Here is a 12024-nt window from a genome sequence, read left to right as displayed (position 1 = left end):
ATGTTTAATCCTATACTTGTGGGATCTGTGGATCTTCCAACAGATTTATTATTTTACCTACAAGATCCACCATTCAAATCACCGAGCAGCTACTTTCAATGCCTGTTCTAAAAGACAGCAGAAACATCCTCCAAATCTCCCCCATTACAAAAACAACTTGCATTTATATGATGCCCTCCATGCAGGATAGTGTCCCAGAGCTATCGTGGGTCTCCCTTACATCTCATTATTTCTCCTTTCTTTTCCCCAAATCCTGGTACATCTTCTTTCCTAAAGGCAGGCAGTGACTCACGTTGGGGTATTGTTCCAACATAGACTTACGTAGAACGTTACAGCACACAAACAGGCTATTCCATTCATCCAGCCTAATGCTGGTGCTTATTCTTCATACAACCTCTTTCCTTCCTAATCCCCTCTTCAACAGCCTTCTGTTTCCTTCTCCCTCATGTATGCAGCCTCTGAAACATTGCTCTATGTCCAACAGTCTTCCAGCTGTGGATGGAAAGGGCAGTCACAGTGGTTATATGTGGGAACCCTGGAGGGTTCCCCTTTCCCTATTTAACTATTAAAGTTCAGTGTCGCATTCTTGGCCTGGAAACGAAGGAGGGAATTTCCTGAAATTCCGTTCAGCATTTCATGTTCAGCATTTCATGTTCAGCATGTCGGCTGTAAATGGGAATTCCTCATTATAATAACCTGGAGCATATGCAGGATTTTTCATTCTGCCTCTTTGCTAATTCTCCCTGAATTGTGCTTTTTTTCAAGCTTGTCTATTTCTGGCACATAATTAACCAAGACCCAGTGTTTAAGTGCCCTGGATTACAGCATTTAAAATGTCATATTTGTCCTGGCCAACAATCCCCCAGATAAAATCGATCATTCACTCCATGGCTGTTTGTGAAAAACTGCTGCATGCAATTAGCTACCTCCAAAATTAACAGTCGCTACACTTCACAGTAAATCCTATGAAGCAAAGATCTTTGGGACGTTTTGCAGACATGATAAGATGCTATATCAAATGCAAGGCTTCATTTTATTCATTTCATACATGAAGTATGAGAACTTTCTTATTTAACTACTGATCCCTTAACATGAATTGTTTAACATACATCCTCAGCTAGGATTTACTATTGATAATTGAATGAATTTTAATGGAGCATCGGGGATGTTAGATAGAGTTATCCTGGGCAAATTTCAGGGATTATCCCTCTATCCCTCTCTCCTCTGGTATGATTTGCAATACAGTTTAGAAACAAAAGCTGCTTTACAAAAGCCTTTTACAAATGGGGTGTAATTTACAGTATTTGTTAGTGGGATTTCTTAATAGGAATCTGTGTTACGCAAATAAGCAAGTACATCACACTGTGACTGTGGCAACAACTCTCCAAAGCTGTCTATTTCCAGAGTAATGTCCTCACAGATGGATAGGAATTTCAACAGGAATCCTTATTAAAAAATGGAGTTAAGAAATGTTGCAATTTAGAGCTCAAATTCTCCCCTCCCCCCCCACACACACATGCACAAACACACATACATACACACAGACACAAATGGAACACACACATATACACATAAAAATATACATATATACAAACACACATACAATAATACTCATATGCACATACACAAACATACACACAACCACCGATTGGTGCAGTGTTTGCTGATAATAAGCTCCTCTACTGAACTGCAATACAAGGTGAGTTACAAAATAATGGATGAGGACTTGTTCAGGATTAGATACAACACTAGAATGACAATTTTACCAATCCTTTTTTAAACTCAGCCGTGGTTGCTCATCACTCAGTGCTTTTCTGGAGCCCAGACAGTAAAGCCTCACGAGCAGTATTTATTGGGTGGAAATGAGCTTTTGTTCTGTTGCGAGTCGGAAGAGATTTATGAGATTTCCCCCCCACCTGCTCACTATCTGATAGGTCTGTCACACTCATGTAGTCAGTAGAACACTTAGCTTTATCTGAATCGTTTCAAAGTGTTTCAGTAACAACAACTTGCATTTATATAGTGCCCCTCATGCAGGGTAGCGACCCAGAGTGCTTCATCCTCTTGTAATTCAGCCCAGAGTCTTTCATTTTCCACTTGTGATTGAACGTGTGTTTTTTTTACCCGTGATTTTTTAAGCTCATCTCTGGATGTGGGAGACACTGGCAAGACCGGCGCTTACTGTCAATCACTGGTTTTGCTGGGATGGTGGTGGTAGAGCCTTGTCCTTAAATCTCTGCGGTCCTTGTGGCGATGGTGCTCCTACAATGGTGGCAGACTGGGGAGTTCCGTGATTTTGATCAAGCGATGATGAAAGAATGGTCCCAGCTTTCCAAACAGACGGAGACACAAGTTTCCAATTCTCCCCTGTGAGTGTTCAATTTTTTTCGAGCACTGGTTGTCAGATAATAGAGATCTGGTAGTGAACGCATTAGAGCCAAGCCCCTGACTGTAACCCGTCAGCCTGGCTTAGTTGGTAGCACTCTCGCCTCTGATTCAGATGGTTGTGGGTTCAAGTCTCATGTGCAACTTTGAGCTCACAGTCCAGGCTGACATTCCAATGCATTGTCGGAGATCCTTACCAATCAATTTGGGATGGTGAAGCTCAGGGAGATTATAATAATAATAATCCTTACATTTGAGATGTGTCAAAGGGCTTCGCAGAATATATTGAAAAGTGGATTAGCTGTGTATTTTGTGGGCAAAACGCAGTAGCCAATTGCACACAGCAATGTCCCACAGACTGTCTTGGAGTGAGTAACCAAATATATATCGTTTTTTAGATGGATTCTTATCTCCTGAAAGCGATCCGCCAATGATTAACGAGCAGGTTCCTACTTACTGCTAGGTAAACAGAGGCATGTGGAGTAAAGACACTTTACTCAAGGAATCAAACCCAGGTCCTCTCGCTTGCGAGGCAAGGGTGTTAATTATATTATAAACCTCAGCATTCAACTTATTGGTTTGCATCCGTGGCATTTATTTCTATGAGTTAAAGGCAAATAAATGTTCAGATATTAAGACATCATTGAATCGTGGCTCACATATTAACTTGGCTTCTTTATGAAGTCATTTCAACACAGCGTCACACTCTGAAAATTGATCTTTACAGAATGAGTTTAATCCCTGAATGCTGCTTTACAATTAATCTGGTCGAAATGCTCTGCTTTGGGTTGATGTCTATTTCAGAATCACACCTCTGAGCCTCTGTAATTGTTCCAGGCCAGTCTGGTAATGTGCAGTGTATCCATTGAGGGCAAGCAGCAGGGAATCTGAGCAAAGACCTGACTGCTTGGAAATGACAACCTCAAGGTCTTTCTCAGAAATGCAATACATTCTGTGTTTCACAGCTCCTTGCCAATTATAAAACATACCTTTTGTGCCTTGCAACTATATACCAATGAATACGAAGAACCAGTTAAAAATCACGGCATTAAACCATGTCTCTGCAAGATTTGCTCTTCACTATTCCATTCATCCACAGTGCAGGTGGGCAAGATCACATCGTCATATCAACACACGAAAAGTGCATTACATAGAAAAGGTGCTGTAATCTTTAACATGGATCTGTTAATGTTCACAGGCTTTGTTCATGGAGCTCTGTGGACTGTTAATTCATAGTTGTGGGTCTCTGAATTCTCATATGGTGTGTAAGACCACCTTGTTAGATTAATTCTGTTCAAGACCAGAGTAGCATGTCATTTGGTGGCACAAATTGATTTATATTAACATTCCACAAGTGTGAAGCAGGGTCAGGAAGTCAATGTTGATCCTCTTAACTCATTTGTAGAACTCTAAAGCTGTGCCGAGGAAAAGGGGAACAAATTCCATTCCACAACTTCTGAAGGACAAGTATGCTGAGACATTGGGAACAAATCCTGGAATGGATTAAGGATTGATGTCCAACTGGCTCCAAGTAACGTTTGCTTGGCATTCTGATAGCGTTCCCAGGTGATTATTGATGGAAAGACTTGCAGGAGTGCATTTTGTTGTTCTGTGCAGTTTTAGCTGCTTAAACTCCGGCAGTATCCCACCGCACACTTTGAAATCCCCAAGCCTTGTCTCTTACCAATCTGTGCTGAATATTCTCTCTAATTCAGTAAGCAGGGAGCGTCCCTCCAAGGAGCGAGCACGCATTACAATTCCAGAGACAGGTGGTATACATGTGTGGAACTCTCAGTCTGGTTTGGATACCCTTAAGCATGGCGATATTTCTGGATGTGTTAGTTTTGTGGCCCCCCACAAAAATGGTGCCAGACTGCAGTGCCTACTTGACTGTCATGGGTTGGCATACTTCACACTACAGTCTGGTCACATCTCTATACATTCTGGATTGCGCTGAAGTCAGTGTGCAGCAACCCACTGTTGCTGCACTGGTGTATCAGCTGAGATTATGAGGCTGAAACAATTACCTCTGACCCAGAGGCAAAAGAGTTACTGAGCCAAACTGACACATGTAAGGGATACTCCCTGCCCCCCACCCCCCTACCCCCACCACACACACACACGTATAGGAGCCTTTATTCCCTGACTGTAAAAGGCCAACAGAACATGAACTCCATTTCTGCCCTTTTACAAGTGAAACATATTCACGCTGTCATAGGTACTTATCGTCAGCCTGGCTCAGTGGTAGCACTCTCACCTCTGAGTCAAAAAATTGTGAGTTCAAGCTCCACATCGGGACTTGGAAACACACAGTCTAAGCTGACACTCCAATGTGGTGCTTGGGATGTGTTGCATTATCGGAGGTGCCGTCCTGAAATGAGACGTTAAACCTAGGACCTTTCTGCCGGTTCAGGTTAAAGATCCCGTGGGACGGTTCGAAAACAGAAGGGAGTTTCTCCCTGTGTCCTGGCCAACAATCCTCCAAATAAAATTGCTATTTGTGGGAAATTGCTGTGTGCGACTGGCTGCCGCATTTCGCCCTCAAAATACACAGTCACTTCACTTACACTATAAACAGTACACTGTAAATGCACTTCTGTACAATTGGGCAGCAAATCTTGCTTCACTGTGGATTGACTGGCTTTCCTACCGGAAAGCTAACACGTTTGGGGAATGTCTGCTTTGATCATGATAGAGTCACAATACGTTAATTGTCTGCCTCCCCCATATAGCTTGAACACACTGTCAGTAAATTTAACAACCAGAGAAAATAGATGCACTTGCTCACCTTGATCGATAAATGTACCTGATGGTCAGAGATTCACCCGTATTTGAGCTCAAGTTAACACGAGTGGGGCATGAATCACTGTGTCTGAATCAATACAAGTCCTAATATATTCTGGGAATTGTCATTTGAACAGAGTCTATGGGTTTTATTATGTCCGGCTTCATCGATATACATGCTCTCTGTACACGGATGATATTAGTTGCTGAATAATTAAAGCAGAATTATTGTACATTGAAAAATCAATAGGACTCAGGAAAATAAACAACACTAGTAAATGTCGAGGTTTCTCTCTATTTCTCTTCTGAGTTGTAAAGATGAAAAGATTTCTGGACTGACTGCAAAGGAATGGCTTTTTGTAATTGGCCAATCTGTCATAGCGCTGTGTAACCTTCCATGTGAATATCTGAAACATTATCCGCTGAGTGCAGAAGGTTCAGTTGGTAGCACTCTCGCCTCTGATAGTTCAATCCCCGAAATCGGGACCTGGGTCTTGGATCGTCTGGGCTGACACTCCATGCAATGTTGGGGATGTGCTGCATTGTCGGAGGTACTTTCTTTCGGATGCGACGTTAAACCAAATGATCCGTAACAAGTCCTGCTCCGTTTGACTTGGAGGATTTTCATCAATTAAGCATGTTTTGCTCATTGTAGGTCACTGTAAAAAAAAGTGTCTCTTTTCCCTCTTTTCCTCCATGCACTTCAGTTTCATATCCCCATGTGGGGGAGCCCTGCATTGTTAGAGGTGTCATCTTTCAGCATCGTATTGGAGTGTCAGCCTAGACTAGGAGTTCACCCATGTGAACTATGCTCTGGAAGTAGATCATGTCAATGCAGAGGCCAGAATTGGTTTGATCTACATCTTGACACTGGCAGGAGGGTTATTTGTGACTCATAGTCACTGTTTAGCAAATATTGCATTGTCAACCCCAGTGATCTTAGGACAGAATATTACTTTCCTTGATGGCGACCTTTGTGTAGGGTTTATTTTTGCTCATCAAAAGAGGGACTTTGCTGTCTCATACTCCTGAGATCACTAAAACAAAGGCATCAATCTGAAAAAGGCTGCCTTGAAGCATTTAAGTGGCCTCATACGCATTAAACAGTTTTTGTGAGCGCAGACAAAAGTTACGTAGAGTGATACGGCATGGAAACAGGCCATTCAGCCCAACTAGTCCGTGCCAATGTTTATACTGAACATGAGCCTGCATCATTCTTATTCCCCCCTCTCTTACACATTCTGTTTCTTTCTCCTTCACATACGGGTGACAATGAGCGATGTATGATGAACCGTTGCATAGAGGAAAAATACAGAAGCAACAACAATCCTAGAGAAGCTCACTGCATATTCAGGGCTTTCATGAATTTCAAAAAAATGTATGGATTATTATTATTAATTCATAAAACTTACACAATTGTCTGTCTTTTGAGTTTTTCCTTGAAGACCAAATGCCTTTAGCCTGCTGTGCCCTAATTTGCGGTATTTCTTACCAGATTTGTCAATGAGAAATATGTGTGATTATCAGATTTCCAAACATTTCTAAATATTTCTGAAATACGACTCAATGGTTCAATTCAGCACATCTGATGTTTTAGAAATGTGGTCGTACCAAATTTCCTCTTAAGAAATCTCTCAAAGAAATACAACAAATCTCACCCCATCAAGTTCGAAGTGGATGTTTGCATTGACACTATCCTTTGGCGCAATTGCCTGGGCAATACCTTCACCACCAGTCAGAGAGTAACCAAGTGATACTGGATTTCAGCCTCATTTAATGAGTGCAAGAAAGTCACTTACCTCGGGCTGAGGCTGGGAGGTCCAGTACAGTTCACAGAAGGGCTATATAGTTTGGATGGCTTCCCATCACTGTTATTGGAAAGTTTGGCTCTGCCATTTCCCTTATTGCCATCACTGGGATTTTCAGCCTTTGGAGAAACTGGCTTGAATAACTGTCTTTCTGCCAGTGAGGATCTAGGGGCTACGGGTGAACGTGAGGCCTTTATGGGCGACGTTACTCTGGTCGTGCTGTTAGCGTTGGGCGCGAGAGGTGTGTTCTCGTCTTCTTCCACCTCCTCATCCTCCAGGATGGAGGGCAGTTTAGGGACGAGACCTCCGTTGCGTTCATGGTCCATCTACGACAACAAAAGGATGTTTTCATAAGTATCAGCTATGCAACCCGCATCCCACAGAGAGGTCAAGAGGATTAGGGATTACTCATTAGTATGAGTCAGCATGTGCAAAGGAAGAATTGCTAGTGCCCTTAATTACCTAATTAACAAACAAAAAATCATTGACACATGATTTACCTTTGTCCTCACCTTTAAATCCCTTCACGGTCTTGCTCCTCCTTACCTCTGCGGCCTATTAAAGCTTCACTAACCTGTCCACTCCCTCCGCTCTGCAGTCACTGTCCTGCTCTACTTTTCCCGCCCTACCTGTGCCATTGTGACACGAGAATGATACCAGGAATGGGGAACCTTAGCTATGAGGACAGGCTGGAGAAGTTAGGACTTTTCCCATTAGAGCAGAGAAGGTTACGCGGGGACCTGATAGAGGTCTTCAAGATCCTGAAAGGTTTCGACAGGCTAGATAAGGAAAAGCTGTTTCCGTTGGTAGGTGTGTCTGTGACCCGTGGTCACAGTCTTAAGATATCTACCAAAAGAAGTAGAGCAGAGGTTAGAAGAAATTTTTTCACTCAGCGAGTTGTTCAAATTTGGAATGATCTGCCTGAAAGGGTAGTGAAGTCCGATTCGATAACAGCTTTTAAGAGAGAACTGGATAGGTATCTGGGGAAGACGGGTTTGCAGGGTTATGGGGAGAAAGCTGGTGATTGGGGTTAGTGAAATTGACGTTCTGTCAAAGAGCCGTCACAGACTCGATGGGCCGAATGGCCTCCTTCTGTGCCGTAACATTCTATGAATCTATGAATTATCAGCGGTCTGGTGCTCAGCTCTTCTGCCCCCACTCTCTGGAAATCCATCTCAGAGCCCTTTCGCCTCATCCCCTCTCTTGCCTTCTTCAAGACCCGTCTCAAGATCTTTTTTGACTGTGCCTTTGGCCACCTTGCCTCCGCAACCCCACCCCCCACACCCCCCACACCCTATACTCCTCTCTGATCGCTCCGGGACTCTACTCTGCATGAGGGGCGCTATATAAATGCAAGTTGTTGTTGTTGTTGATCCCCTCCTGCAGCCCGGGTGCAAACCCCTCATTGTCCAGTGGGATGTTCTCAAACCCTTTCCTCCCAGTCACTGTTCTGTGGCTCACCTTGAAAAGTGCAATAACTGGTTACCATGGTCACACAGGCAGGCAGATAGCAGTGACCTTGAGGCAAGCTTTCTAGCACTGTAAATATAGGAATTTTTGTTTAATCTTCGCGTGTTTGAAGTCTGTTCGAGGTGGATGGCCGTTCATTTCTTCCAATGATATCAAACATAATCCTTGCATTTGATACAGGCGCTTTGTTATGTATCACTTTCATCTCTGACATCTCCACCCTCCTAGCTTCCCTCTGCCTCTATCCTGAATGCCTCCTCAACCTTGACGACTTCAACCTTAACTTCATACCCTCCTCCTCTATCTCCTCGACCTTCTCTTCTCTCCCAACCTCTCCCTCCACATCCACTCTGTCACCCACGTTCATGGCCACCCACTCGACCTGGTGATTATCCGGGGCCCAGTGTCTCGGACCTCACAATCACAGACAAAGACATCTCCGATCACCATTTCATCTCCTTTAACTCCTCAATCCCTCTCCCCACAGTCACCCAATGCACCTCCATCTCCTACCACCCCTGGAAAAAAATCTCCCCGCTCACTCTCCTCCGCAACTCCCTCTCCACCACTCTTGATGCCCTTGCTCCCTCACCTCCCGAACTGCCTCCTACTCACGAACCTCACCCTGGTACACCAGCCACCTTCGCTCTCTCAAGGGTCAGGTCTGGGCCACCAAATGCACCTGCCTCAAATCTGATCTAACAGGTCACCAGCAGATCTGCCTCGAACACCTCAAAACGTATCACTTCGCCCTCGCCTCCGCCAAATCGTCCTTCTACTCCAAGATAATCTTGGAGGTGAAGGACAACCACAGGCTCCTATTCTCCACCCTCCCATGCCTCACCCATTCTCTCCTGTGAGGAGTTGCTGGATTTCCTCAAGTCCAAAATTGAGGGGATCTGTTCAGCTGCCTCTGCCCTCCCAACCGCCATCCCTTCCCCATCTCCCCTCAACACTCCAACCCCTACCTATCCCTTCCTCCACATATTTGAACCTGTCTCCCCCTCCTCTTTCACCACCACCATATCCAGCATGATACACATCACCTGCTCTCTTGCCCCCATCCCCACCCCTCGCCTTCTCTCCCAGCTCCACCTCTTCACTCCTCTACTCTCTGACACCATCATTCCCTCCCTATCATCTGGCACCGTTTCCATCCCCCTAAAAACAGCTATGATCACCCCCATCCTGAAAAACCTTCCCTGGACCATTCCTACTTTCTAACTACCGGCCTGTCTCCAACCTCCCTTTTCTTTCCAAGGTCCTTGAAAGAGTCTTTGCTTCCCAGCTTCGCTCCTTCATCTCCTACCACTCCCTTCACAAGCTCCTCCAATCGGATTTCCATGCTGCTCACCAGCATGGAAACTGCTCTGGTCAAGGTGACAAATAACATTCTGTCCATCTGTATCCAGGGTTTCTCCTGTCTCCTCGTCCTCCTTAACCTCTCTGCTGCCTTTGATACCGTGGACCATTCCATCCTCCTCCACCACCTCTAATCTCACCTCAACCTTCAAGATTCTGTCCTTGAATGTTTCAGGTCTTATTTCTCACACCGTCTCCAATTTGTCTCCAACAACGGTTTCTCTTCCAGCCCCCGCACAATTGTGCAGTGTTGCTCAGGGCTCTGTCCTCGGTCCCCTCCTCTTCAACCTCTACATGCCCCCCCCCTTGGTGACGTCATCCACAGACATGGGGTCAACTTTCACATGTCACGTGGATGACACCCAACATGCGTCAAGGAACTCATGATTTGTACTGACTATTAAATGGTAAACAGTGCGCCCACAGCTTGATAATTCCACTCACTCACTAACTTTCCAGCGTTTACGATCGAGATGCAAAGCTTGCCAGCTTAGTGAAACACGAATGTTCTCCCCCATCTTTGTCCATCTCCAACACTCCACTGTTTGTGCTCTACCTCTAGCTTCCCTCAGACACCGACGTGCTGAGCTATGATTCCACAGGTGCCAGCTGACCTCCAAACCCTCACCCAAGCTCAATGCTGTCCGTGCTCAGCAGTGAGCCAGCGGTGATCACTGATTGGGGATAAGGAGAAGGAGGTCTGACTGATAGCCCTACCCTCAAGATATTCTATCTTGAAAATTTGCAGGGTTATAGGAAAAGAGCATTGCAGTGGGACTGATTGGGTAGCTATTCCAAAGAGCCGGCACAGGCACAATCCTTCTGTAGTAATATTCTATGATTCTATTCCATTCTCCCTCAAGGATGCATCAAGTTTGCTCTTAAATATATGGATGCCAATTGCTTTTGCCATTTGTTCCATGATCTCACCGCCCTCTGCATGAAAATGTTTACTCATAAACTCTCTGTTAAATCTACTAATGACTGTCTTACATTTATTTCCTCTAGTTTGGACTCACCAACAAGTTGAAACAGCCTATCAACATCCACTTTATCCAATTCATTCATAATCTTAAGCACCTCTATCATATCCCCTTTCAGTCGCTCTGTACCTGGCTCTTTCTGACAAAGAGATTGCTTGGTTTTTACAGCAGCGGGTACCAAAACCAGTTAATTTCAATTCCCCAGCACTTTGGAACTCTCTCCCTCAATCCCTTCACCTTGTCCCCTCCTTTCCCATTTTCAGATCACAACTTCCGATCGATCGTGCTCATGGTCACCTCTCCCTCCCCCTGGCTCGGTGTCAGGGTCTGCCAGTGTTAAGCGCTTTGAGATTCTGAAGGGTGCTTTGTAAATGCAAGTTATTGTTGTTGACATTCCCTTCTGCTACCTGATGCAACTATTCAACCAAAAACGGCATAAAAATAGAAATATGGAGTATTTTTCAATTGTATATCGTACTGGCAACATTGTTTATGGGCTTTGGGATTATCCAAGATGCTTGCGATTAAAACATATCCAAAGCTTATCAAAGCCGTTGATCCTTTAAGATGGAAACGCTTTCCAACCCTGAGTGTACGAAGCCGGGCTCCACGCACTCTTAATATGTTTGTGAAATGGCCCTGTGTCCTCCCACTCACTTCAGAAATGCCTTGTGTAGGCGTCTGATGTACAGAGAGCATCTCAGCGAAGCCTTCTCATTACCCATTCCTGCAGATATTTAATTTTATCTCGTCTTATAATTAATTCACCAAACTTCAGACTGTTCCAACAGCGAAGTGTTATTTTTAGAAAGCGCAGCAAATCCCTTCAGGGAATGCTTGATGTGAAGTCCAAACTTTAGCCAGAAGGCAGCAAGTCTGGAACGTTGCATACATGTATAGTACTGCTGGCTCCAGCTTAACACACACGCTCATGTCTCTTTCAGACAGCTCGCGGAGAAGAAAGGCATTTTGTTGAATTATTGAAACAGCTTCACTCACTCTTTCCTGCTCTCGCTCTCTCTTTCTCTCTTATATGTATTTTTTTACACTGAAATATATCATCTGGGAGGTAATTACATGAATCTGAAAATCAATTCCCCCCCCTCCCCCCCGTGGATTCAGAGTGGTTGGGTCAGCACGCACTGAGCCTGTCTGTTTTATTGATGTTACTGCAGAAAACAGAGAGTGCTTGCTGCTATTTTTAGCTCAGGCTTTTTAAAGCTGATGTCCCT

General features: G+C 44.5%; 1 protein-coding gene across 1 annotated transcript in view; it reads right to left on the bottom strand.

Moving 5' to 3' along the window:
- Positions 1-6964: 6964 nt before the first annotated feature.
- The window catches only part of kcnh3 (potassium voltage-gated channel, subfamily H (eag-related), member 3), a 172400-nt gene continuing 167340 nt past the window's right edge, over positions 6965-12024 (bottom strand). The window contains exon 12 of the mRNA XM_042336285.1: positions 6965-7303. Within this exon, the coding sequence (XP_042192219.1) occupies positions 6965-7303 (339 nt within the window). The remainder of the gene's footprint in view (positions 7304-12024) is intronic.

Source organism: Callorhinchus milii, unplaced genomic scaffold, assembly GCF_018977255.1.
Source record: "Callorhinchus milii isolate IMCB2004 unplaced genomic scaffold, IMCB_Cmil_1.0 Scaffold6, whole genome shotgun sequence".
Classification (NCBI taxonomy): domain Eukaryota; kingdom Metazoa; phylum Chordata; class Chondrichthyes; order Chimaeriformes; family Callorhinchidae; genus Callorhinchus; species Callorhinchus milii.
This window is presented reverse-complemented; position numbering and strand designations above follow the sequence as displayed.